Source organism: Lissotriton vulgaris, chromosome 1_1 (assembly GCF_964263255.1).
Source record: "Lissotriton vulgaris chromosome 1_1, aLisVul1.2, whole genome shotgun sequence".
NCBI classification, from domain to species: Eukaryota; Metazoa; Chordata; class Amphibia; order Caudata; family Salamandridae; genus Lissotriton; species Lissotriton vulgaris.
In genome coordinates, this window is record NC_141685.1 from 1,238,674,558 (window position 1) to 1,238,701,482 (window position 26,925).

The 26,925-nt window shown below is 48.8% G+C and overlaps 1 protein-coding gene across 1 annotated transcript; it reads left to right on the forward strand.

Moving 5' to 3' along the window:
* Nucleotides 1–3,408: 3,408 nt before the first annotated feature.
* Nucleotides 3,409–12,868, forward strand: LOC147748926 (regulator of G protein signaling 1-like). The gene is made up of 5 exons (XM_086964488.1): nt 3,409–3,578; nt 6,775–6,855; nt 8,426–8,487; nt 9,844–10,010; nt 11,743–12,868. Exons 1-5 carry the CDS (start codon nt 3,481–3,483, stop codon nt 11,932–11,934), a joined length of 600 nt encoding a protein of 199 aa, XP_086820614.1. The 5' UTR covers nt 3,409–3,480; the 3' UTR covers nt 11,935–12,868.
* Nucleotides 12,869–26,925: the final 14,057 nt, after the last annotated feature.

The window sequence follows — 26,925 nt, forward strand, 5'->3', positions numbered from 1 at the left end:
GCTTGCTGTTATCGTGAAGAGGGCGCTTGCTGTCATCGTGAAGCGAGGTCTTGCTGTTATCATGGAGAGAGGACTTGCTGTCATCATGAAGCGAGGGCTTGGTGTCAGTGAAGCAAGCCTGCTGTTATTCTGAAGTGAGGTCTTGCTGTCATCTTGAAGCGAGGGCTTGCTGTCATCATGAAGTGAGGGCTTGGTGTCAGTGAAGCAAGCCTGCTGTCATCGTGAAGAGAGGGCTTGGTGTCAGTGAAGCAAGCCTGCTGTTATTCTGAAGTGAGGTCTTGCTGTCATCATGAAGTGAGGGCTTGCTGTCATCATGAAGTGAGGGTTTGCTGTCATCCTGAAGAAAGGGCTTGCTGTCATCATGATGTGAGGGCTTGCTGTCATCATGATGTGAGGGCTTGCTGTCATCGTGAAGCGAGGGCTTTCTGTCATCATGAAGCGAGGGCTTGCTGTCATCATGAAGAGAGGGCTTGCTGTCATCGTGAAGTGAGGCCTTGCTGTTATTGTGTAGAGAGAGCTTGCTGTCATCGTGAAGAGAGGGCTTGCTGTCATCATGAAGTGAGGGCTTCCTGTCATCATGAAGTGAGGGCTTGTTGTCATCGTGAAGCGAGGGCTTTCTGTCATCATGAAGCGAGGGCTTGCTGTCATCATGAAGAGAGGGCTTGCTGTCATTGTGAAGCGAGGCCTTGCTGTTATTGTGTAGAGAAGGGTTTGCTGTCATCGTGAAGAGAGGGCTTGCTGTTATTGTGAAGAGGGTGATTGCTGTCATTGTGAAGCGAGGCCTTGCTGTTATCGTGAAAAGAGGGCTTGCTGGTATTGTGAAGAGAGGGCTTGCTGTCATCATGAAGCAAGGGCTTCCTGTCATTGTGAAGCGAGGGCTTGGTGTCACTGAAGCAAGCCTGCTGTTATTGTGAAGCAAGGCCTTGCTGTAATCTTGAGGAGAGGGCTTACAGTTATGATGACAGCAAAGACTTGCTGTTATAAGGAACTGCTGTTACAGTGAGGGCTTGCTGTCATTGTGAAGCGGGGGCTTGCTTCATAGTGACATCATAGGCCTTCTGTAATTGGGACAGTGAGGGCTGGTTGTCATAAGGACAGGGATACTATCATAGTAACAGCAAGGGTTTTCTGCTATAGTGACAGTGACGACTTGTTGTAGTGAAAATTAGTTTACTCTCATAGTGAAAAGCAAGGACTTGCTGTCATAGTGACACTGAGGGCGTGTTCCATAGTGGCAGCGAGGGGTTGCTACCATAGTGCCAGTGGTGGCATGCTGCCTAGATGACAGCGAGGTCATTCTGTCAAATGACAGTGAGGGCATTCTGCCCAGTCCAAGCCGGATTCTGTTGAGGGAATGTTCGAGACCCCTGCCCCATAGGCCCAGCAGTGATGGTATTTGATACCTGAAGCTCTTATAGTCACAGGACACAGTCAGAGGAAGTGGACTAAAGCCACTGGCTGCAGTATCTCTAGTGATGCAATAGTGGTAAGGTGGTAGAGACACACATAGTGCATTTCTTCCCAGTTTTCTCAATCTGACATATTTCTTGTGCACTAAGATCCCAGTTGATGGCGCCCCTCCTCCATGCCACCGCAATGTATGCAATTTCAATCATTCCCATAAAAAGACATAAGGTTTGGGGAAACTCTATCCAGGGTGTGCTCTACCCAGGGTGTGCAGTCTTACATAGCTTTACACAGAAACAGCATTTGGTTCCATGTCACATCATCAGGCCCTGACAGTCCACCATCTGCTCTGCTTTTTACACGCACACAGACAGACAGTTGGTAAACCCACACACAGCTTTCACTTTTCCTCCTGAATTTAGTAGAACATATATTGCAGCCATTGAATAAACGGGAGGAGACTGGACAGCACTCCCTCCCCCTTATGAACAGAGTGTATCTACTCCAGCATTACGACATCTACAGCATCTGGACTGCTGCACTGCAGATATTATATACTGCAATACTATGCTAAAGTGTGGTTCCAGCTAATAATGAGCTATACTGTTTCCATCCCTGTGTATAGTTTTTAACTAGAGGCCCAAAGCATTTCTTGGGAACCTGCCTCTGGCGCTGCCAAATGCCATGACTGCCAAACCCTAAGGCTGCCTAGCCTCCATCTTATGTCCCTTTCTTCCTCCATCCTCCTCTTGCTGTCTCTTTATCTCACTCTTGCTGGTTCTTTTGTCACTCTTTTTCTATCTTTCACTTCATCCTTCTCCCTCCATTTTCTGGCTTTCTCTTTCTTTCTCTGGGTCAAAGTTGAACGATGAAAAGTCTTTGGGTTAATGGCACAAGGGAGCCCACCTGTAAGTGCTAAGTTAAGACACAGTACCTCCCACACTTTTGAGCTGGCTCGTGTTTTCTTGTTAAAGAGCTGTAGCAGGGCTGTTTTACCACAGCAGCCCGTAGAAAACAGCTGCTTGTCACAGGTCCTTTGAAAGCATGATATACCTTTGACTTGAAATAAGCAGTATTTATTGATGTATCTCAAATAACAACAAAACATAACACAATAACATACACAGAGCAACAAAAGAACACACTTAACTTAACACAGACCAACTCAATAAAAACTTCCAAAAAGAACCCATCACAATCAGCACATTGCAGCAGACAAGAGCAAAAACACAGCAACACAAAATATAAAGAATACATCACCACCACAACAAAATGGCACGCAGTAAACATACACCAACATTGTTGTCACACATTATGATCCTTTAGACACTTGCATTCATGCTACTGTGGTAAAGGCATTTGCACTAAGCACCGCATTAACTTCAGTCGCAAACGTTTCCTGGTTAGAGCCCCTGTCCTCAAAAAGTTATGCAGGCAGTGCTTTAAATGAGCCGGTACTCAGTACCTGCACTTCTTTGGTTTGGCAGGGCGAATATTGGCACTTCTCAGCACCGCTGCTATACATTTAATGTGAGAGTTTCGGCACTTCTCAGGAGCAAACAGTAGTGAGTACCTGCACTTCCAGATTTCTATTCAAAACACTGAAAGCGGGTGCCCAATACATTATTCACCCGAACAAGCTAAAAACTGCTCCACATTCAAAAAGATCCAAGTTCACAATCTGCATGTATTTCAACTAGCCAATATCTTCACCGTGGCCAGCTAATGGAACCCCCCAGAGGACCTCAAGTCCTTGTGAAAGTGTTCACTCTCTATTGGCAGGGCTGAACGCCTAAAGAGGGGATTTTCAAATAAAAAACAAACTTGTGTCTGAAAGCCAGTAACTATCTTTCTGCTAGGACTTTTTTTGTCTGCTTCAATTTACACGTCAACAGCGAGAAAAGAGGAACTTGAAGGTTTGTGGTCACGTCAGTTGATAACAGTTCACACGCCCCCCTGCGCCCACGTCAGCCAGCAGCCATAAAGGGCGGTGATGCGCGTGGCCTTAGCCACAATACCCAGCACAGACTTAAGACGAGAAGACCACAAGCCTAACGCCACACGCACGCAAAGATGCCTGGAATATTCTACACTCAAATATCCAGCACAGTGGAGCCCAAAGGCCAGGATGGCACAGAAGAGGTGACTGAGAGAAAGAAGCCAAGGACCTTGTAAGTGTACCTCGCACGGTAACTCATCATGATTGGGTTCTCATAATTAAAATAATGCTCTGTGTACCTTTAGGACAGATCAGCCAAGGTCGCAAGGAAGGGCAGCAGCGACAGGTCACTATTGGACAATATGATTTAGCTCAAACTAATAATAAGAGTTGATGCAGTGGGTAGCATGATCCTTTTTGAGGTTATGAATAGACCAGTGTAAAATGATAATTGATTATGCTCACTCAAATTGTGAACTTCACACAATTTTGGAATTATGCAATTTCTCATCTTATATTTGTTAGCATTGAGTAGACTGTTTAAAGCAGAAAATATATAATTAAGATACATTTTCTCACACCTATCCCTGTATATATTTCACCGGACTTTTTTAATGGCATGTATCCCTTTGCATGAAAAAGGCCACTTGTTGGGCCATTTGCGTAATTTCAGACAATTCTCAAAAATTTACCAAAAATAAATTGCATGATTTCTCACCTACCAAGGAATTATTTTTCTCTTCTCTGGAACATATTTTTCAATGTACCTGAACTGAGGTGCACCAATTGGACCGTAGCCACACATGTTCAATTAAAATACGTTTCAGCTAAACAAACTAGGCAGTTTTACTTTCATTGAATTCTTTTTTCATACTGGAAGAAAGAAAAGAAGCAAGCGCCAAGCTTTTTATTAATATTGTGCACGAAGATCGATTGTCTTCTGAAAGCTATTGAGTTTTGCGCCTTAAAATGTTTGTGAGGATTTACATTTGGATTCAGGGAAAGTAATTTAGGATAACAAAGGGAGCATGAAATAAAAGTGAGAAGTTGAAAGAGGTTTGAAGTGTAAACAATATTGACTGAGTAGAACCATTGGGTGTTATTTGGAGTTAGTGAATGAAATACCTCCCAGAGATTAATTGTTTCTGAGGTTCAGCTATCCCTCGAATGTTTTGCACAATAGTTATATACGGCTGGAGAAGCAATATTCCATACATAATATAGGTCACACGCATTGTTATGGGTGTTGCAACCAAAATATATTCTGTTGTTTCAAATTGTTTTGTGTGTAGTTTCTGAAGGAATTTGGACAACATAATTTTTTTACGCCATTAATGTATAGGTAGATAACAGAAATCGACCATTGCTGCATTAGTAGACTTTTACACATCAGCACTAATGCTTCTTTTTTACCTTTTTGTTGAACACCTCGAAATATCGAAATAGCACATTTTGATGCTCTGTCTGTAACAAGATTTGGATTCATTAATAATTAAATCACCCATTCATTCCTTCAGTGACTCAGTAGTCATTGATTCGTTTTCTTGTTCGCTCATTATGAACCTGAGAAACTATTTGCATACATGTACGTCAATGTATCTTCAAAAGACAGAAAACCGTTCTTACACAGGCCCGATCCTGGGGACTTATTTATGAAGGTCTTGCGCCGCCGGTGCGTCACTTTTAGAAGTGACGTACCAGTGGCGCAAGGCCTTCATCAATGAGGCCCCTGGTGTCCAGGTCGCGGTGGTCTTCTCTGAGGCACATATGGAGACGGCGGAACAGGTTAGGGAAGTTATGCAACAAAGGGATATTGCAAACCGTGAAGCTTATGCAGGCACTTCATAGACAAAATATTTATAATAGTGTAGGAACAAAAGAGATGTTTGTATCCGACTAGCATGGAGGAGAAACAGCTTTATGTAGAGTTTGGTGCCACTTTGTGGGACTTGACTCATGGCCCAACTCTCACCAGTCTCATCCCTCGGTGCAGCTCGTGAGTTCAGTAATAGATCCAGTTCCTTCTATGGCTGGCCATCAGATCTTTTGACCCAGGGTTGGCAGTGCTAATCTCTCTAGCACTCCTAGTGCCTTAAGAACAGTGATTAGTGAAGGATAATGCCAATCGATTCATGCCAGTGCTGGAGAGCTGGTTATTTTTCAGGAAACTGGACACTGGTCTGTGCGGAACGTTCAGCACATTTTATTCAGCTGCACTGTGGCCTCTCGTCTTCTCGTTCCTAAAGAACCTCCATTTTCTAGTGCTGCCACTCAGCGATGCTGATAACACCAGGGCACTTACCTCTGCTGGAAAGCACGGTACATTGCCACCTATTTTAAAGTAAAAGCAGCAGGGACATTCCCCACTCCACGTCCAATCCTTGGAAAGGAGAAGTGTATATGACGGATTAAACTGTTAACTATGCTATTTTATCAGCCCCAGGATAAAAAGACCTCTCCCAGACTCTCCATCACATGAACTAGAGCGACTTTAGAAGAGCCATGATGATCTTGCATGTCGTAGAGATAGACGACGCACTGTGAGCATAGCTCCCTGCTCTCCTGCATGCGTCACAGTTAACAGGATGTAGGGAGGGGCTGAACGCTCTGGTGGTTCCTCCTTCTCACCAGAATTAGGAAGTTGTGCATCCATTCTCGTGGGAGAAGAGGAACTGGGCTTTCCACACTGTATCTCTTGCCACAGTCGCAAGGTATTGCGTTGTGATCAAACAAGGCCGCCAACGCATGACGACAGCGACAGCACTATAGTACCAAAGGTGTGAGCGCAGGGCGTGGGCGGTGTTTCGGAATCCTCAGTAATGCGATCCACCTAAAATAGTCTCATTGAGAATCATTGCACAGAGATTTATCCTGCGTGAATTTATTTAAAATCTGGCATGGATTTCAACCTTGAATACATATTTTGAAACCTATGGTTTACGGAAACGTATACTCAGTGAGGGCTCTTTGCACTTCCTGTTTCTTCCGCACAGTCATATCTCCTATGATTTGCACAGCCTTTTCACATGCTGGTATATAGGTGAGTGCATGGCCCGATGGACCTACAATTGACGTGCCAGCTCAGCTGCAAGGCTTGTACAGCCCACCATACACTGATTCTCTATAGCTGTGCCCCTCTCCCAGCTCAACATTTCACCCAGTTTTTATTGCTGAACTTTCCTGGTAGATAATGTCTGGCATCAATGTTCGTTTGTTTTTTCTCCCAGCTAGTACCTTTCTTTGTTAATAGTAAGTATTATAGAGATTACGGCTTGTATACAATATCCCAGGCAGGAAAAGAGCAGAAGGTTTGATGTAGCTCATAGAAATGCAATCACTTAGTGCACACGTGTAATGTAAAATTAAGTTAGCTGAGGTGCGATAGCAGTTTACAAGGGACTGACCTTTGCTCTCTCTTTCCCCACCAGCATGGACCTGAAGGCTTACCTGAGATCGATGTTTCCTCCACTGGAGCCAGGCGTTAAGCCTTCCTACTCCAAGTCGCAGAAGTGAGTAGTACAGCAACATAGAAAACGGGCAAGAGGAATGAGGGGAGGTGGTCTTCACTGTCAACAGAATAAGGCACCGCCTTTCTCCGAGTGTGCAACATATCCAAGAGGTTTTCACTTTATTGACTGACCAATTAATAGGAAAACAGTTACTATCAAACTATTTATTATAAAGATATATATATATATATATATATATATATATATATATATATATATATATATATATATATATATATATATATGTAATGTATCACACCTTGGTACGTTTTTTGAATACCGTAAATACAAAATGGCTACCTTTTTATGAAGTTTTTAATGGCATTTTTTAGTCCATGTGTAAATGATCCCACATGAGGATATAGCTTAGAGTCCTATGCACCTAAGAGCTAAATATGGTTTTCCATGAGACACATAACTTCTGTGTTGAGTGGGTAGAAAGCCATTAATGCACCATTCCTTGCAGAGGCGGAATTTACCGCCACCGCTGATCATAGAATATGCCAAGAAAAAGGGTGAGAGAGTGTTGTGGAAATACCCCGGGGGTACAAATTAAATACAGATGCTCATTAATCACAGGGTTATTGTGTTTGTTAAATATACACTCTATAAGCCTTGTATACCTGTATAATTGTGAACTGTTAAACAGATATAACCGCTCCTGTCAGTGGACTAACAAGTGCTGCCGTCACCCTGAGGTGCGGGCGGTCCCACTGCCTCAAGGAGGGGGGGGGCATCCTCTGTATAGCCAAGAGCACCAGATGCTGACAGCAGGTTATACACCCACTGCCATTTCAACAGAGGGTCATAACCCACAAAACTCGAACCCTTCCAACAGTAACACTGAGGGCCTCATTGACATTATTTTGCCATAGGGCGGCATTGTCGGCGTTGCATGAGTGATAGTTTTTGTGCAGGAAGTGACTTCTTCACACACAAAAACAATCACAAGAGGTGTTTTCCTCTTTCAATGAAAATGAGGAGAAATAAGGGTATTTCTCCTCATTGCAGCTTTCTTGCACTTCCCCTAGACAGGCATAGGAATCGGACACTTTCCCACATTTACAAAAACCCTGTAAATCTGACAATGCATCAGATTCCATGGATGTTGCGTGGGAACACCCACAGCTACATTCATGGAACTCCCCTTTGAAACAGAGTAATGTGTGAAAGGGGGCCATATTTACAAGGCCACAAAAGCCACAGGGTGGTATAACATGGCCTTGTAAATACGGGCAGGTACCCTATGCTTCCGGTGCGTCAAAAAACAGTGCTGCACTGCGGTGCAATGGACTTGTAAATAAGCCTCTGAGTGCCCCCAAAACTTGCAGGAAGCCTGAAATCACTTATAGTTTATTTGAGATGTTCTCTGTAGGTGGAACTCTAATGCTTTACAATTTTGCGATTGGTGGATTCAAGCTCCTGGCCTCTCATTTTATTTTGCTTTGGGGCCCATTATTCTGTTCTTTCGCCGTGATTTTATTATGGGCCCTGGTCTAGGAATTGATGTGTCAGTAAAAGATATGCTTCCCCATGAAGTAAACTTTCCACTTTTCTGCTGCTCCCCTAGGTTCCATGAAGATGAGGCTGCACCTTGGTCCAAATCGCTGGAGCACCTGCTCTGCTACAATGGTAAGGACCTCACCAGTTCATCAGTTCTCAGTATCAGGCTAAAGACTGTGATTTCACAAATCTACTCATTCTTGGAGAAAGCAACTGCTGCCTCTTCAAGTCCACAAAGAGCTGCTGCCTTCTGGGTACAAACCATGATGGACTAAAGCACAAGCGTGGTTTCTCTAAAGCAGGAACGATTCAGTGCATTGCCCTGATGTGTACTTAGCGCACACACTTGAGTGTGTGCTGCGGGACAAAGTGGGACAGTATAACTAGTATATTTCCACATGTATTTAACCAAAAAATATGCAGTCATACTTGAATGCCTGGCAAGCTTCAATTATATGAACACCTGCAGAAGATAAATAATGGACTTATATGAAAATATGCACATTTGAGTATCCGCCTTGTGCATATCTACTGCTGTTTAAGCCTCTTTACTAAAATTGCTTTCTTTTTTAACCCCTTACCCATCAATCCACACAGTTATTGGCCTGGCAGTCTTGGCAAAGTGCATTTAGAATCACTCAAAAAGCACCAAATGTACGTTTTAACCACATTTAAAAATAAATACAGACAAGAAAACAAATGGGTTTCTGTCTGTATTTATCTGTAAAAATCAGTAAAAACGGAAAACAGGGAGCCTTAATTATAGATATGGGCACTGTCCCACTTTGTCCCGTAGCACACACTCTAGTGTGTGCGCTAAGTACACACCAGGGCAATGCATCGAATCATAGCAAAAGGGTTGTTCCTGCTTTAGAGAACCACGCTTGGACAGTAAATAGCGCATTAGTGGAAGGCAGACTGGGGTTTGGTGTCCCTGTCCACCTCTCTCTGTGCTTGTGGTAACCAACCCTGAGTTTTAAAGGGGTGCAGGGATCCTCCTGCATGTAGATGGGGTGAGTGACTGCACCTGCTTGCATGAGGTATCCCTGGGGCCCCTTTTTCCTAAATTTCAAGGAGGCCGAGGAGTATGCATTGACCTGGTGCCACTTCTATGTTGTGCACTGTCAGCATTTCCCCCTATTGGCATCTTTTCCTCTGCTCCTGTGACTGTAATATGGTGCAGGTGGAGAGGAAAAGATGTTCCTCATTTTAGGGCCACCCCGGTTCAAATGATGGAATGGCTCATTGAGACTGCGCCAGTGCACATCAGAGCATGCACTATCTGTATTAAAGAGCGGGGCCTCGAAAGGCCCTGCCACCCTTTTGCAATACCAACATGCCCCTGAGGTGCAACAAGTGGGTGCAAACACATTGCTGAGGCACTCTCAATAATATAGTCCCAGGCACCCAAAAAGGAACGCCAGTACTCATCACCTGCAACCACGGGCACAAATTAAGCTCTACTTCCTTTCTGCCCCACTGTAGCTGGTCGAGCTGCCTTCCGTGTCTTCCTGAAGTCGGAGTACAGCGATGAGAACCTGGACTTCTGGCTGGCCTGTGAGCACTTCAAGAAAACTGCCTGCGCAGACAACCTGCAGAGTCAAGCTGAGAGAATTTACAAGGAATACATCAAAGCAGATGCCCCGCGACAGGTGCGTCAACATCTGGGTCTGAGTCTAAGGAGGAGTCATGGTGCCCAGGAGCAGTGGTGCAGTTTCTATGTAAAATAGCTATGATGGGAGACTCTGTGCTACCACAGTCTGGAGACTACAAGTGATTTCCCACTCTCACTCATTCTTTCTCTCTTTTGCTCTCTTCAATGCTCTTTCGTTGTTTCACTCCCTCAGATTTCCCTATCCCCTTCGCCCTCTCTTTTGTTGCTCTCTCCTTCCTCTTTCTTGTCCCTTTCTCTCTCTCACATCGCATGCATTTTTTCCTCTCGTCCTTTTCTCTCTGCTCTCTTTATTGATATATTTTCCTCTAGTATTCCTCATTTTCTTTCAGTATTTCTCTCCCTTTCTCTCTCTTTAACTAATTTCTCTTGTTCTTTCTCTCACGCTACCTCACACCATGTCTCAAACTTACCTTTCCCTTTAAATCTCTTTCTCGGTTTCTTTCTCCCTTCCACACACTCTCTCTCTTTCCCACTCTTTTTCCTACGCCTTTCTCAATGCCCCCCTCTCTTGTCTTGTGTCCTCCCTTTGATAGATTCGTGAATGGTTGGGCAATGGTAATTTGGCAGGGCACATAGAAGGAGACGAGGTTCGTAGAATGGTAGCCGGATGGGCCGGTAGTCTGAGATGTGATGTGTAGTCTGTTGGATGATAGGTAGGTGGATACGTAGGTAGACAGTGACATAGGTGGGTATTTCAGTAATGGTTGACGTGTCATGGAGAGAGTCAGGTGTGCCGAGTATTCTTCATGCCGGCAGGTAGGGAATGATCTTGGCCTGCACACTGGTAGATGGATGGGAAATCAATAGTTAGGCAGTAAAGTAAGAAGATGATTATGCATAATGATTTATTACTGGGTAGGCAGGGTAGTAGGCATGTCCAATGGTTGGTTACTGTGTAGGTAGGGAGCGGAACTAGACATACAGACTGGTGTATGGTTGCATACTTCATAACTCAGGAGTTGAGTTAGACCTGAATACTTGTCGATTATTACTGAGGTCAGGATTGAAGCTTGATGTGTATATTTGTACATTTTTTAGTAGGCTAGAGTACAGGACTAGAGCTAGACATGTCTAATGCTGAAATATCAGAGTGGAATTAGGTTGGTCCAATCATGTCTTGGTATAGCGCCTGGGAGTGGAGCGAGACATTTAGACCGGTGGACTGTTTTCTAAGTTGAGAGTGAGGCTCGACATATTCAATTGTAGATTGTTGTGTTTACCACAAGTGGAGCTAGACATGTTGATTGGTGTGGTTAGGCTGCATTTTGTGAGTTTTAAGTGATGCTGCTACAGTTGAACAGTGTACTATGTGGAGGCAGCAGCCTTGTAGATGGCTGTGTCAGTTGGGGACAGAGCAGATTATTTATACTGATGGTTTGTTGGGTGTGTTGTTGTATGTTGGACATTTACACTGGCAGGCTGCTGTGCAAGTCACGAATGGAATTAGACAGGCATTTAGGTAGATTCTTGTGCTGTTGGGGAGGACAGCTAGATAATATGTCTGCAGATTAATTGTAGTGAAATCTAGCACCCTACATTGTAGCCTAGTGAACTGTCTACTTTTGTCACAACCTACAGGCAGTCTTTTGAGTATCTTCCTACAAGTGCCCCACAAAGATTGATTCTGCAGCATCACAGTTCACAGCATGCGATAGATATTATGAGAGAAACGGATTAACACATCTCACCTCATCCCCTTGTTTCCTTAGGTGAACCTTGACTTCCACACGAGAGAATCTGTTACCCAAAAGGTGAGAGAGGCCACTCTGACATGCTTCGATGAGGCTCAGTGGACGGTCTACATGCTCATGGACCGGGACTCCTACCCTCGCTTCCTGAAGTCTGAGGGGTACCTGAACCTGATCAACAGACATCAAGGTTGCAACGGAGGAGAGGCCTGAATGCATGGATGTGAACACTGAGCAATATCCATCCAATCAGCAACTGTCAGGCCCTCTAGTGGAGTAGAGCCGACCCAGGCATGAAGTAAGAAGATACGGCACAGGGTCGAGCCTTCAAGATGAGTGGTGCAACCAGGCCTTCGTAGGAGAAGAAGGGCCATGGTAGCAGAAGATGGAAGGCCGCCTAGCTGAAGGGCCTAGAAAATAGACAAACAGCAAAGGAGGTGTCTCATTGCTTTGTTTATCTCTAGTTAACTGCAATAACCCACCTTAAACGGCCTCAAATAAAGCGCAGGTGAGGGTAAGGGCTCACGAGGCCCATTACAAGGTATGGGTAAAAGATCGACTGATAGGTACCAACTTGTCTATCAGATCCTGAAGCTCAAATACCTCTACTTTAAAGATGCACACGGATACAGGTTCTCTCATGATGACATTCCGTGGTTCAAATCTGCCCGAGAGAAATGTTATATGAGCTCGTGGAGAGATGTCTGAAGAGATGAAAAGCACCCTCATTTTATGAGTAATATGTAAGACAGCATCAACATAATATTAATAAGAAGGTGCTTTATGTGACAAAGAGAAATGTAGGGCTTTGTCCTTTTTGAAAATCCAAATGAAGCATTATCTGATCTATATTATGTTGAGAATTGTATAATTTATTTGTGGGGAAAACGAAGATGTAAATAATATAAATGAGCAAAACAAAAAGTATTAGATGGGCGGGATACATTATGAAAATGAGAAGATATGTTTATGTAATTTATTTATTTTGTTTAATTGTTATTTTATGTGTCAGCATTGGACTATGTTTACCTTATAGCAGACTCTGCACTGCACATGTTTTGCACTCAGTATTTCCATGTGTTAGACGTTGCCTCAGAAGATTAAAATGATGTTATTCAGCACCTAATAAACAGTGTGGTCATTTGGCTGTGGTTCTTGGGTGATGGCTCACCAAGCGACTGGTCACTGGCTCTATGGTGCTGTGGCATGATTGGCTTCATGAGTGTTCTCTAAGGATCCACCGTCTCGCGAGGTTCAGAATGGACGATATACTACAATCGTTTCTTTGGAAGACACAAACCACTGCGACGGCGTATTGTTTGATGAACTAAACTTGTTTGAGGCCTAAGCTTGCTTTAAGCCCTTTGGCCAGTTTGAATTCCTTGGGTAAATCCTTAATCCCTCGAGTACAGAAGGGTGATGTGCAAAGGCTCTGGCAAGTGACAATCTAAACTGTAAGGCATTGAGCTGGTGAAAATGCGGTAATGGAAGCAACTTGAGCTATTGCACTCTAGCAGTACTCCATATTATCTGTCATTCAGAGTTCATTACTTCCTCTTTTCGACAAACATTTTCGAAGCTGTGTATTATGTCATAGCATAGTAGTAAAACATGATGGACCCAGTGGCGGTTCGCACAGGTAAACACTGTGGGGTGGTAAGGCGGGGCGGGTTGGGGGGTAGTGGAGATTGACATAAGATGTGAAAGTGGAAGGTGAGTAAATCAAACCACATACCTTGCGCTCGCCGCATTGCTCAGCAAGGCGGTGAGCGCAAGGTAAGCGGTTTTATTTATTTATTTATTTACTTACCATTTTCCTGTCGTATGTCGAACTCCACTACCCCCCCCCCCACCCTACCCTGCCTCACCGCCCCACAGCATTTACCTGTGCGAACCGCCACTGGAAGGAGCACCCTGCCCCTGGCAGCGGTGGAACTGGAAATTTTGAGATGTTCTTGGGACATAAAGCTCAGCATTTATGTTCTAGATGGTGGAAAGGTAACTAGCATTGACATCTCAGCTGTAGAATAGTCTGACTGTTGGGCGAAGAGGAGTAGGCCATGCACTCCACCTAAGAGCCCGAAATCATAACAAAACATGGTGGTAATTTCTGCCCATCCCAGTTTCTCTTTCACAACCCTACACGCAAGATGCTCTGGGACATATTTAGAAGGGCATTGTGCAACCGAAGCAACACTTTTTCCATCTCCCTGGTGGTGCAATGCCCTGCTCCATATTTACAAGGAGGCGTTAAGCCGGTTTGTGAGGCTTAACACCGCTTGTAAATATGGTCCTCCATGAAGCAGTTTTCTGCAGCAAAGGGGAATGCAATGGGTATTGCTGTGGGTGTTCCCGAGCAACACTCATTGCTTTTTGACACTGCTCCAGATTTACAACGATCTGCATATCTGAGACAGTGCCAAAAACGTACTACTCCCAGGGGAGGTGTAAGAGTGGCGCAATGAGGGGAAACCTTTTTATTGGTCCTCTTTTTTTTGCTCTCTCTATGCATGCTACATTCTGCACCACACATAGATGAATGTTTTTATAACCGCAATCATCCCTGCAATGGAGTCCCCCATCACCATGGGTGCAAGGTCACATGTGCTGGCGCTAGCCTGCCTTTTTTGCACCGGTGCAGGGGTGAGTACAGGAATGCACCATATTGTTGTAAATATGAAAATGACGCTGCTTGGTTCAGCAAAAATTCTTACTGTAAGGCTCTGAGCCATTTTCTTGTAAATATGCCCCCCTCCCCTGTTTGTAAATATGTAACATATATCTAGAAAGGGTATACATTTATAATTTGGCGGCATGTCTTCAAGTTCCGTTGCTCAAATCGCCATGCACCGCAATTCAAAAAATCTATATCCGTACTCAGAAATCTCACATGTATTGAAGAATCACCATTAAATGAGAAATGTAACTTTTTGGAAATTCATCAGAGGAAGCAAGTCAAAACCACTCCATTGATCCAATGAGGCACAACAAGTTATTCCTCGACTCCCGCTTCACTATGCTCAGAGCAGATGCTCAGAGGTAACAAAGACCCTCCTTGGTGAATCCAACTGTGTAGCACTCGTCCTTGACACTTGCATGAAATCACTGTCCCTCCATAAGACTAACCTCTAGAAGAAAAGTAAATTGGAAGTTATTTATTATGACTGAAATCAACCTCTCGCTTCCATCCTTCTTGATTACTCGTGACTTGTCTCTAATTTTCTTAAATTTAACGGGGACAAAACCGAGATGGTTATACTGGGCAAGGACAAAGATCTTTGGGGCCCCCACCATTGGCCTATGGACATGGGACCCACCCCTCATCCCGTCACCCAAGTTATAATGTCCTCTGCTAGTCCAAAATAAAGCATCCAGACAGGGATAGACTCCCCAACATCTAAAACGCTCCAAATAGCCTAACAACCCTAAACTAGCTATCAGTGAATGCATGCATCAAATGTGAACACCCCACTATTACTGCAAAATCCTCCCCTTTTTTCTCTGTTGTTACTTATAAAAACAGGCAAACTCGGCATTTGAGATCTTTAAAACCACATCGATGTTGTTTTAATGGGGCTTTGCGGGGGTGGCCGACCGGAGGGAGGCTCGCCCCCCGGGGAATTTGGGGCCCCGGGAGGAAGGGTGGGGGGAAGGATTTAAACGGGGACAGGAAGGGACTTTGGGCTGGTTGGGCTAGCTGGTGGGATTTGGGCTCTTTTTGGACTTGGGCCGATAAGAGCGGCCATTTTGGGTCACTGTGCACCATTTCGTGGGACAGTGACCCAGCAGCCGGGGGGCATTATTGATCGTTGTCGTGGTGATAGTGTATTAAGGCTGTAGTGGTAGTTATTGTGGTTGGTTGTGGTAGCGGTAGTGTGGGGGCGATAGCTAGGGAGCGTCGGCATCTGAAAATTGTGTGCGCAAGGCGAGGGTAGAGAGGAAGACTGCGAGGCGGCGGTACGGACGGTGGAGAGTTACCTGAGGAGAAATGGCGGCGGAGGCGATGGCGGATCCCCGTGTACGTGAGGCTTTGCGCCTCTTGGGGGAAGCAGGCAGGACGGATCTCCTGCGGAGCGACGTTCGGGTAAGGCCCCCGTGGCGCGCTGCAGATGGCGCTGCGGCGCCGGTGGCGGCTTGCGAGCCTCCGCGTTCGCGTGCTCGGAAGGGGGAGGGGGCGGGAGTGGTGGGAGGAGCGGCGCGAGGTGGCGGACAGCGGGCGTCTGGGTCGCTGAAGAGGGGAGGGGGATCGGCACGAAGGTGCGGCGGCCGGAGGAAGGCACCGCTCCAGTTTGTTGAGGGAGCGGGGGGGCTGGGGAGGACGAGCGGAGATGGGAAGGCAAGCGGGGAGGCAACGGGAGGCGCAATGGGGGGGAAGGGGCCGGACAAGGAACAGAGGGTTGGAAGGGGCTCCCAAATAGCAAGGAGGAGTGCCAGGCTGGGGGGGGCGGCGGGGGGGAAGGGGAACAGGCACAAAGAGAACGTGAAGGGGGGGTGCCCGGGGAGGGGGGGATGCGGGGGGAGCACCGAGAGGCCAGGAGGGGGAGAATGGAGGGGTGCAAGGGGCGGTGGCCAGGGGCGCTGTGGGGGAGGGGGGAACAGGTGGGCAGGGGAGAGGGGGGGACTCGCCGCTCTTGATTGAGGAATCGGAGGAGGGGGAGGGGGCAGGTGAGGGGGGTGAGAGCGGGCTGGATTGGGGTCTTCGGCGGAGGAGGACATAGTGGCTCCCAGTAGGCCGGTATCGCCGCGGGGGGGCGGGGAGGGGTGTGGGGCAGAGAGGGAGTGCGAGGGGAGGTGGTGGGGGCGGGGCTGGGGGGTGGGGATGCCACGGGGGTCGGGGGTGGACGGAGGTTGTGGGAGGGAAAGGGGGGGGTCGGTGAGTGGGGCCACGGGGAGGGGGGTAGCAGGGGGTAACGGGGGTGGGCCGCGGGGGTGTGGGACGTGTGGGGGTCCAGGGGGGGGCACCTGGGGCAGCCAGGGTGAGGCGGGGAGCTCTGGTTGGGGGGGCGACCAGCGCGGCGAGGAGGGCATTCGGCGGCATGGGGGAGAGGTGCGTCAGGAGGGTGGGGAGGCGACAGGGGTGGTTTTGCCTCGGCATGCTGTACTTTCCCGCTTTTCTCTTGGCAGGAGCAGTTGGTAAGGGGCTCGGGTGAGCAGCATGCGGCTCCAACTCGCCGAGAGGATGGTCCGGCTCTGCCTAGTATGGGCGGTCGCACTCCAACGAGGGACCTTGTGCATGCTGACAGCGGATGGCAGGGTCATAGGTCTCCAATGCCTCCCTTCCGACAGGTTGATCCGGAAGCCAGGGGATGGGGATGGAGCAGCAATCTGGCAGGCTATTCTGATTACCAAACAGAGGGTAGGAGGAGGGAGAGTGTGGATTTAGGGACACTGATGACAGCGTGCAGGGACAAGGCAGGTCTGAGCAGGGTGTCCGCAGGAAGGGTCTTGGCAGACGGAGATGGAGGTGGGGAGATGGAGTTGGAAGAGGAGGGGAGCTTCGGGAGGGCCGGGGGGAGGCCAATAATGTTGCTGGCAGTGTTTTACAGGTATGCCCCCGGCAAACGGTGCAGCGAGTGACGGCCCCCCCGACGGAACAGGTTAGGCGGTGGGATCCGGTGAGGACGCTAGCCTTGATGCCAGGTAAGACCAGTGCACGGTCGGGGAGTGGCTTGGGCAGGCTTCACGGAGGCTAGGCATGTGGGGGTGTGGATGGCGGATGCCAGGTGTCGGTGAGGATGGATGCTGGGGGAGGGGATGAGGTAACATTGGTGAAGGGCAGGTACGTGATGGATGCCGGGTTGTGTACGGAGGCGGCGGGTGGCGCGGCGTCGGTGAGTACGGGGACGGGTGAGGCGGCGAAATCCGGCGGGTCGGCGGCGTCCAGCGCCGGGGCGAAGGAGAGCTGTGAGGTGCCGGTCAGGAAGCTGCCGTACATGGGGGTGGCGAAGCCACTGTGGGCGCATTTGTCACTGGCGACTAGGGAGAAGATTTGGTAGAGGGAGTATGTGGAGATTTTGAAGTTGCTCCACCGGGAGTTGATGGCCAAAGAGGGGTCGAAGGAGGAGGAGCAGGAATTAGCTAGGCGACCTAAGGTGCCAGTTACCATTGAGAATTGGTCGGCGGCTTTCTTGATATATGCCAGTGTGTACTGTGAGAAGTACCCCGACAGGGCGGTCGCGCTGTTCAAGTACATGGACGTGGTGCGGCGGGCGCAAGTGACCTACGGGGGTAATGCTTGGTCGCATTACGACGAGGAGTTTCGGGCGCGCATGGCGTCGGATCCGGAGGCAAAGTGGGGGGAGTTGGATGCGGACCTGTACCAACAGACGATGAGTGGGGCAAAATTTGGCCGCACCATCTACACAGCCAGTGGGTTGCCGCTGGCGCCGCCCCCCTTTTTGGCCCGCCCCACCCTTGGGGGGGGTGGAGGCGGGGGGGGCCAGGAGCAGTCACAGCGTCGGGGCCTGCTGGGACCTCAACAGGGGTTCCTGTCTCCGGCAGGTGTGCCGTTTTCGGCATGAATGCTCCGCGTGTGGGAGACGTCACCCGGAGGCGCGCTGCTGGGGGCTTGGGGGAGGTCCCGCACAGGGCCAGTATCCGGCTCCCATGCCCAGCAGGGGGAGGGGAGGAGGTGGGGGGGCGAGTACCCTGGGAAAAGGCTCATACACCGGTTAGGCTGGACCGATTGGAACCTTTTTTGGAGGCTTACCCGCGGGCGGACGATGCAGCCGTGCGGCGTCGGCGTTTCAGGGAGGTTTTCCGGTTGGGATACGAGGGGCCGCGGATCGCTCGATGGGGAGAGAACCTGAAGTCCGTGAACGCACACAAGGGTATCGTCCGGGAGAAGCTCTTTAAGGAAGTGAAGGAAGGGAAGATGGTGGGGCCTTTTGAGGAGGCGCCATTGCCGGAGTTGATCATTTCACCAATTGGAGTGGTCCCGAAAAAAGAGCAGGATCAATTCCGGCTGATTCAGCATCTCTCATGGCCGGAGGGCGCGTCGGTGAACGACTTTATCTCAGCGGAGTTGGCATCAGTGTCGTACTCGTCCGTGGACGTCGCGAGGAGGTTGGTGACGACGGCAGGTCGGGGGGCGCTCATGGCGAAATACAATGTAAAATTGGCGTTTCGGTTGCTGCTGGTTCATCCGGCGGATCATCAGTTGCTGGGGATTCAGCTTGACGGGCTCCTTTTTGTCGATAGAGCGCTTCCTATGGGGTGCTCCGTGTCATGTGCCTTGTTTGAGAGATTCAGCTCCTTCTTGCAGTGGGTTTTTTCCTGGTGCATAACGCATTACCTGGACGACTTCTTCCTGGTGGCTCGGCACGGTTCGACGGACTGCCAGCAGCGACTGGACAGTTTTACGGACCTGAGGGGTTACCTGGGGGTTCCTTTGGCGCCAGAGAAGACGCAAGGGCCCAGCACGGTGCTGTCATTCTTTGGGATAGAGCTCGACTCAGCGGCCATGGAAGCACGCCTACCGGAGGAAAAGCGGGCGGTAATGGTGGACTTGGTAAAGGGCATGTTGGCCAGGCGAAAGGTGATGGTGCGAGAGGTGCAGGTGTTGCTGGGGCATTTGAACCTTGCGTGCCGCATGGTGCGGGCGGGGCGGACCTTTTGTCGGCGGCTGGGGTTGGCCTTGTCCGGGTTGACGCTGCCCCATCATCATGTGCGCCTATCGGCGGGCTCGAGAGAGGATCTGAGCATGTGGTTGGCTTTTTTGGAGCGTTTTAATGGTGTGCCCATGGCGCCCCCGGAAGACTGGAAGTGGGACGTGATGATGCCATCGGACGCGGCAGGAGTCGGAGGTTTTGGACACTACTGGGCAGGCAGGTGGTGCGCAGAGCAATGGCCGGAGCAGTGGCAGGCGTTGCGTTCTTGGAGCTGTTCCCGTTGGTGGTGGCTGTGACAGTGTGGGCGCAGGAGTTGGTGCACAGGCGTGTGTTGTTCAAGGTGGACAATATGTCGGTGGTGCAGGTGGTGAACCGGCTGTCCGGAGGGAGCCCCAAGTGCTGAAGTTGATGCGCGTGTTCGTCTTGAGGTGTTTGGAACACAATATTTTGTTCCAGGCTCAACATGTGCCGGGAGTGGACAATGACATTGCTGATGCTTTCATTCACAGTGGGTAAGGTTCCATGGGCAAGCCACGGAGGCAGCGGCGGGCAAGACAGAGGTGCTGGAGGAGCTGTGGTTGGTGGGAGAGTGCGGGTCGTTCAGTTGGTGAGGTCGTCCCTGGCAGCGTCCACGTGGAAGAGTTATGAGCAGGCCTGGCTGGAGTTTCTGCGGTTTGGAGCGGTGAGGCAGCGGGGCAAGTGGTGTCGGGAGGAGCAGGTGGTGCATTTCATGCTGGGGGTTAATGGACAGAGGACTGGCGAGAGTGACGATCGCGGGAAAACTGGCAGGGTTGGCTTTCATGGGCAAGCTCTGGTGGGGTTATGGCCCCTCGGCGGGAGAATTGGGGGGGAGTCTTCTGGAAGGTTGGGAGAGGGAGAAAGGTGCTCAGGCGCGAAGGAGACGGCCGATTACGGAGGCGATGTTGGAAGGTCTGGTGGGCCGTTTACCGGTAGTGTGCAGGGATCAGGCGGAGACGGTGCTGTTTTCCACATTGATGTCTTGGATGTTTTTTGGAGCCTTTCGGGTGTCGGAGTTGGTGGGTTTGAAAGGACGCCCGGGTTTGACTTGGGGGGAGGTGGAGTTACGTGGCCGGGAGGTTGCGGTGCGGCTTCGGCGGTCCAAGACTGATCAGCGTGGGAGGGGTACTTGGGTGTTGTTGGGTCCTGGGGGAACGGAGGCGGTGTGTCCGGGGGAGTGGGGGAGAAGGCTGGCGGACGGAGGGGTGCACAATGGTGCGGAGGGCTTTGGCAGGAGAGGGGTGGGACGGGTGACAGCTGCGCAGTTGCTGTGGGTCCTGCGGCACTCCCTGTGGTCTATGGGTGAGGACCCGAAAGAATTCGGAACGCATTCCTTTCGCATCGGGGCGGCGACGGAGGCGGCGCGGAAGGGTTGGGGGAAGGAGGAGAATAAAAAGCTGGGACGCTGGAAATCAGACTGCTATAAAACATATGTCAGGGGTAGTGGTGGAGTAGACTTGACGTTTGGTCTCGCTGCTTACATATGTCTCTTTGCAGGTGCGGTGGCGGGGCCTACGGCGGCAGCAATGACCATATACGTGGTGGGCCATTCTTTTGTAAAGAGAGCGGAGAGGGCCGAGTGGGAGAAATGCAGGAACCTCAATCTGGAATTGGATGAGCCGGTGTTTAGGTGTCAATGGAGGGGAAAAGGGGGCATGCGTTGGCACAAGTTGGTGCCGGTTTTCAACAATGTTGTGCGGGGGGGGTCTGTCCGGATGTGGTAGTCATCCACCTGGGTGAAAACGATTTAGTGCAGTGTAAGGGATAAGCATGGGCGGAAAATCCGTTCCGCTCGCGGATTTTCCGGATTCTCGGTAAATTCGCAATCCGCGAACGCTCGCGAATTTACCGAAAATCCGCAAATTCGCACGCAGCGGATTTTTTTTTCTTAGTGATACAATTTTGCGGCGTGCAGTGTAAGTTCGCAATTGCGAACATGTATGTGCGGCGGGCAGCAACAGTCTCGCACTCGCGAAATTACAAAAATTGCAATTCTGCACAAGAAATCCACGAGCAAGCGGCATAGACCTTCTGAAAATGATGATTTTTATGAGAATAACTCCTCAGGTTGACATTTGCCTGCACTTTTTTGGATTTGAGGCCTTTTGACTTTCTTTGGATCACTTTTGGATTAGAAATCAATTTTCACAAGTAAGCTTGTTTGGGGCATTACAGTTGCTGTAATGCTGTTCTGCAGAAAAACGAAAGCACCCAGCAGCAGGTGCAAAAGTTCAAATTCATCATTAGTAACCATTCCCTGTAGTGCTTCCTGACTGGGGCCCTCCAGAGTTCAGTTGCTAGTTGCAACAATTGTATGACCCTGCTCTGACCCTCACAGCCGGATCATAGAATCGCTACAAGTAGGCCACAAAGGTCCTGGAAAAAAAAATTGCACTGCAACAGAAAGCATATTACAGATAAGGAAGCAGGTGCCAGACTGGAATTTTAAAACAGTGACACATTAATAAATCAACCCCAAATTAATTCATGTCAGTTGAAGCAGGGCAGGTGTGCTTGCTTTTTCCCCCATAATCTGCAGTGATGATAACCCAGAGGGTGGCATTGATGTACAAGAGGGTGGCAGGGGTGAAACAGAGGGTGCTGGGAACCTGTGATGATGAACCAGCATAATCGCGACCGTTGCGAGCCGACATGTAAGTTCGCAATTGCGAACTGGTACAAAACCCCCGCGAACTGGCATATATCCTTGCAAACACAAAAAAAAATTCGCGTGAATTCGTGGATTTTGCAGATTGCGAGTTCGCAATTTCGCAAAATTCGCGAACGCCAGATTCCTAAAATTTACCCATGCTTAGTAAGGGACTGGCACTGGTGAAACAAATGAGAAGGGATTTGCTGGAGATCAAGAGGCAGTGGGCGGGTTGTTATGTCATCTGGTCAGAATTCATACCCAGGAGGTATTGGAGGGGGGCGGAGAGACCAGGAGCTATTGACAGGACTCGGAGGAAGATTAACAGGGAGATGCGGGCCTTTTGTGAGAAGGAAGGAGTGGGTAGAATGGAGCACCCGGAACTGAAGTATGGGGCGGTCTACTTTTTCATGGAGGATGGAGTACATTTGTCAAGATATGGGATGGAGCTCTATATTGTGCAGCTGAAGGAGGCGGTAGACCGGGCAATAGGGGTGCACAGGTATCCAAAGGTGCAGGTGTCCTAGTGGCGGTCGAAAGCCGTATGGGGCTTTCGAGTGGCGCTTTTTCCTAGTTAAACGGGGGGGGGTTGGATAGGAGGAATGAGTTTTACTGGCTGAGGGGGAGGGAGTGTACATATGGCAGATGTTTTAACAGTTGAGGCAGGCGTTTGGGTAATTGATGATGATGGTTATGTTGTTGGCGGGGAACTGTTTAGGGGTGGGGTGGGGGGTTTGGTCAGGTATATGTATAGTTAGTTAGGCCTAGTTTTGTACGGCAAAGGCCAAGGATGTGGTATATTTTCAGGATGCACCTTTTTCCCAATAAAGCAGCCTTTATGACACCTTACATCTGTCTCCGGTCGGTTCTTCCCCTCCCCGTCTCCCGATGGGCCCCAATGGGGCTTTGCGGGGGGTGGCCGACCGGAGGGAGGCTGTAGTTCCGTGGTCCCGAATTGGGTTCGATAGTTCCGAAACCCGATTTGTAAAGGTTGTCGGAAATGGACGATCTTGGTGTCAGCAGACCGCAAATGGCGAGTGTAACGTGTCTGAGTGTTTTCGTATGAATCGATATAGGAGAACACTCTACATTTGAGGATTTAGTTTGAACCCTCGGGTTCCATTTTGTATGTGGCAGCCATCTTGTATGGTTGCCCTAACATAGGCCCTATGATTGTGGCCGAACGAGTCCTTGACACGTACGCCTTAGCTGACTTCTGGTTGACCTGGCCGAACTGACTCCTCGCCTGGGGCGAATCCTGCTGTGCCAGTTCCTTGTTCAGCAGCTGCACTGATAAAGATCAAAGAACAGGACGTGGTCCGATTTTATGGCCCACCGTTCCCACTCCGCTATCTCCTTTCCATCTGTTTCTGCCTTTCCTTTACGACATGTTCATCGATCTGGGTTGAAGGTTTTATGGTGGGTTTGTCCGGCCTGATCGAACAGGAAACTTAACATATGTGCGATCGTTTTGGTGGGCTGGACAACGGAAAGTGGGATTAACTTTGACTGTGTGATTCGTTACTTTTTGAAATGCTACTTGTTCATTGGTTAGTTTTGTATGCACCGAATGTAAATTGTGATGTTGCCAGAAGCGTAATTTTCGGCATAAAAGACCGAGTTTCGTTCATTGATGTGGTGCAGTCTCTGTCGAACTACCCGTGTGTACTCCGTAGACCTCTGTCCCTGGTTGCAACCAATAAACTTTGGTCTTTGACGTCATCAAGAAGTATCCCGTGTCTCTGTTTGCCAAGACAGGGGAATCCGGGGTCTTTAGTTGTTTCCCTGACACCGCTGGGTTATTGTAATAGTATCGGTTCCGAGAAAACCCAGTACCTCAATTGGCGCCCAGGTGGGGCGACTTCAGCGTTACCGGTCCAAGCCAGAGGTTCATGAGGAGCTTCGTGAGAAAATTCCAGAGGTTAGCCAGCCACTTCAGCGACCCCTGTATGTCGAAGTGGTTCCGAAGGTCTTTGCTGCGAGGTTTCCTGTCCGGTTCCTCCGATCGGAACTCCTACATACGAGTGGTATGTGAAACATGGAGTAGGTCCTATTAGCTATAATGAAATTTGGGTAAAATATACGAAGAATGACGGTGTCCTACAGTGGCCCCGTTATGATAGTTTCGAGACAGAAGTTTTAGATAATCTTGAAGTGAAGTTGTTCAAGAAGAAAGCCCGGCCGGCAATGTTTGACTCTTTCCGCATATGGCGCAAGGAAGCCAAACAAAAAGAAATTAAGTTAGCAAAGAAGAATAGAAAGGGTATGTCAATGGTGCAAGCTGCCGTTGCATACAGAGATAACGAAGATGAGAAAGACAGTTAGCAGATGCTTAGAGTGAGGAAGTTAGCGGTAGACAGATGCTACCCAGTCTTGCCGGTTAAAGAGCAGAAAGACGAAAAGGAGCTTGTGAAAGACCCTTTGATGTCACATTTGCTAAATTCACCACCACCGTATGTGCAGAGTGCTACGGCACCACCACCACCGGTTGTAGCCGCGCAAGCACCTATTGCTTGCCTCCTGTTATTCCTCCACAGCCAGCTTCTTCGTTGGTTGTTGTTCCTTATGCGCAGCCTTCTCAAGGGTTGCCAACTTTGCCTTTTCCTGCTACTACTGCCTCTATGCCTGTTCCGACTATGGATCCTACTACTACTACTGTTTCGTCTCCTCTTGTCCTTCCGACTGTTCCTTCTCCTAGACAGCGGATGACCGCTGCCTTTTCTAATTTTCTGACTCCTATTTTGGGACAAATGGGTATGTCTCCTGTGAGTGAGCGTAGACAGTCGCGTAGTCATTGCCCGATACAGATGAACGAGTGGTCCATGACCATATGGCACGTAGATGGGTGACGTATAAGTCCCAGTATGATCTAGAAGGTATTATGGATGTTTTCCGACAATGGGAAACACCAAAGCAGCGCTATGTTTTTGAGCTTATGTGTGCGTTCCTCCATGAACAATGGATGGACGGATTGGGTAAAGTTCCTGTAGAATTGTCTCGATTGCGTTCGGAGTTTGCCAAAGGAACGATTGTGAGTCTACACGATGTTGAGAAAGCGGTATCGACGTTACTGTTGCTCCGTAGCGATGTCCCTACTGAGCGACTGTTTGAGCCAGATTCATCAGTTAGGAGACATGCGCGTCAATATCCGATGCGAAAGGTTCCTCCAGTATGGAGACCTGCTGATCCTAATGCTGCTCCACCTGTTTTAGCGCACTTTCAACGAGTGTGGGTTCATGTACCATGGAAGCGTGCAGAAGTTCTAGCGCTTAAGCAGACTTTGCCAGATCCACGGAAGAATCCGGCAGGATATTATGAAGAACTTGCGCAAACTGTGAGTTTGTGCGTCATGAATTTGGCGGATATAGATATGCTGTTTGGGAATGTTGTCCCACAGTCCATTTGGAATGTCATTCGGCATACAGATCATGATAATGAATTGGGCGATTCGTGGCTGAATCTTGTTGCAGCAAATGATAGACAAGTTGGAGGTGCTAAGCCTGAAGATGTTATTACCGAACTTCCTGGTAGGATTATTACTTTCATGAAGACTTTAATGCCTGAAGTCCGTGTTAATTGGGACAAATTGTCAGCCTGTAAGCAGAAGAAAGACGAGTCTGTTTCAGACTTTTTCTCGCGTTTCGAGGAAACTTTTGTTGATCATAGTGGTCAGGATATGGCTACTGAGGGTGGCCAGAGATTGTTCATTGATAAATTCGTGCACAATCTTCTTCCTGAGTTGTGTACTAAGTTGAAGGATTCCGAGAGTGCTTGGCCTGTTTCTACGTTGGCGCAAATTCTTGCTACGGCTCAGTACTACGAGAATAGGCGTAAGGATGAGTTAGAGAGAGCGGATAAGAAGACTAAGGAATTGAAGACAAAAGTTCTTCTACAACAAGCTTATCCACCCCGTGTTAATAATCAGCGCGATTATCAGCAGCCTCAACAGTATTCGAGGAACTCGCAAAGAGACGAGACTCCTCAACAACAGCGTATTCAGTATGGGCCTAATCAGTGTGCATATTGTAGAGAAGAGGGCCATTATAAGAACAGTTGTCCGGTTTTGTTGCAACGTGCTAATAGTGCTCCTGGTGTTAGAGGTAGAGGTGCTCAACAAGTGCCTAGAGGTAGAGGTCGTAGACAGAACGCGCGCCCTTTGCCTCCGCAGAATTCAATGAACAGTTTCGATCAACAGTAGAATTCTTCTGGTAGGTCTACACAGTACTACGTAGATGGTGAAGTAGTGTGGCTCACTGGTTAGAGGCGGCAGACCCGAGAGCAGAGGACGGCCCGGGACCAGGGTTCGATTCCCGGCACGGCAGGTTTCTGGACCAGGGTCAGCGGACTCGATAATTCTCGCGCCTCGGTGCCCACTCTGATCAGCGATCACACTTGGCAACTCTGGGCATTAGCTTGCCTCATCTTCACTAACGGCCCCACCAGACCGCCGGGATGCCTGGTCTTATCCTGGAGATACCCATTAAGGGACCATCTCTCAGGGAAGCCAGGAAGGGTTTTGCAGCGGTCGAAGCGCCTTGGGACGCTCCGGGTAAGTAGTGCGCTATATAAATGCCTATACATACATTACTATGCTGAAGGCGATGAGGAGCAAGGTAATGATTGTTAGGACAGCCATGGACAAAGAGAGGGAGTTGTTTCAGTTCCGGTAGATCAGAGTGCACTTTACGTGGAAGTGATTGCATAAGGTGTGTCAGAGCCTTTTCTGCTAGACACTGGTGCTACCAAGAGTTCTATTATGCGTTCTAAACTCCCTGGCGCACCTTTGTCTGGCTTTAATAATGTTTCAATAGGTTTTTCTGGCGCCCCCGTTATGAATCCAATTTCTGTTCCATTGCCTCTTTCTGTTGGTCCTCGTAGGTTTGAAGCACCCCTTCTTTTGACTACAGGTTGTAATGAGAACTTGTT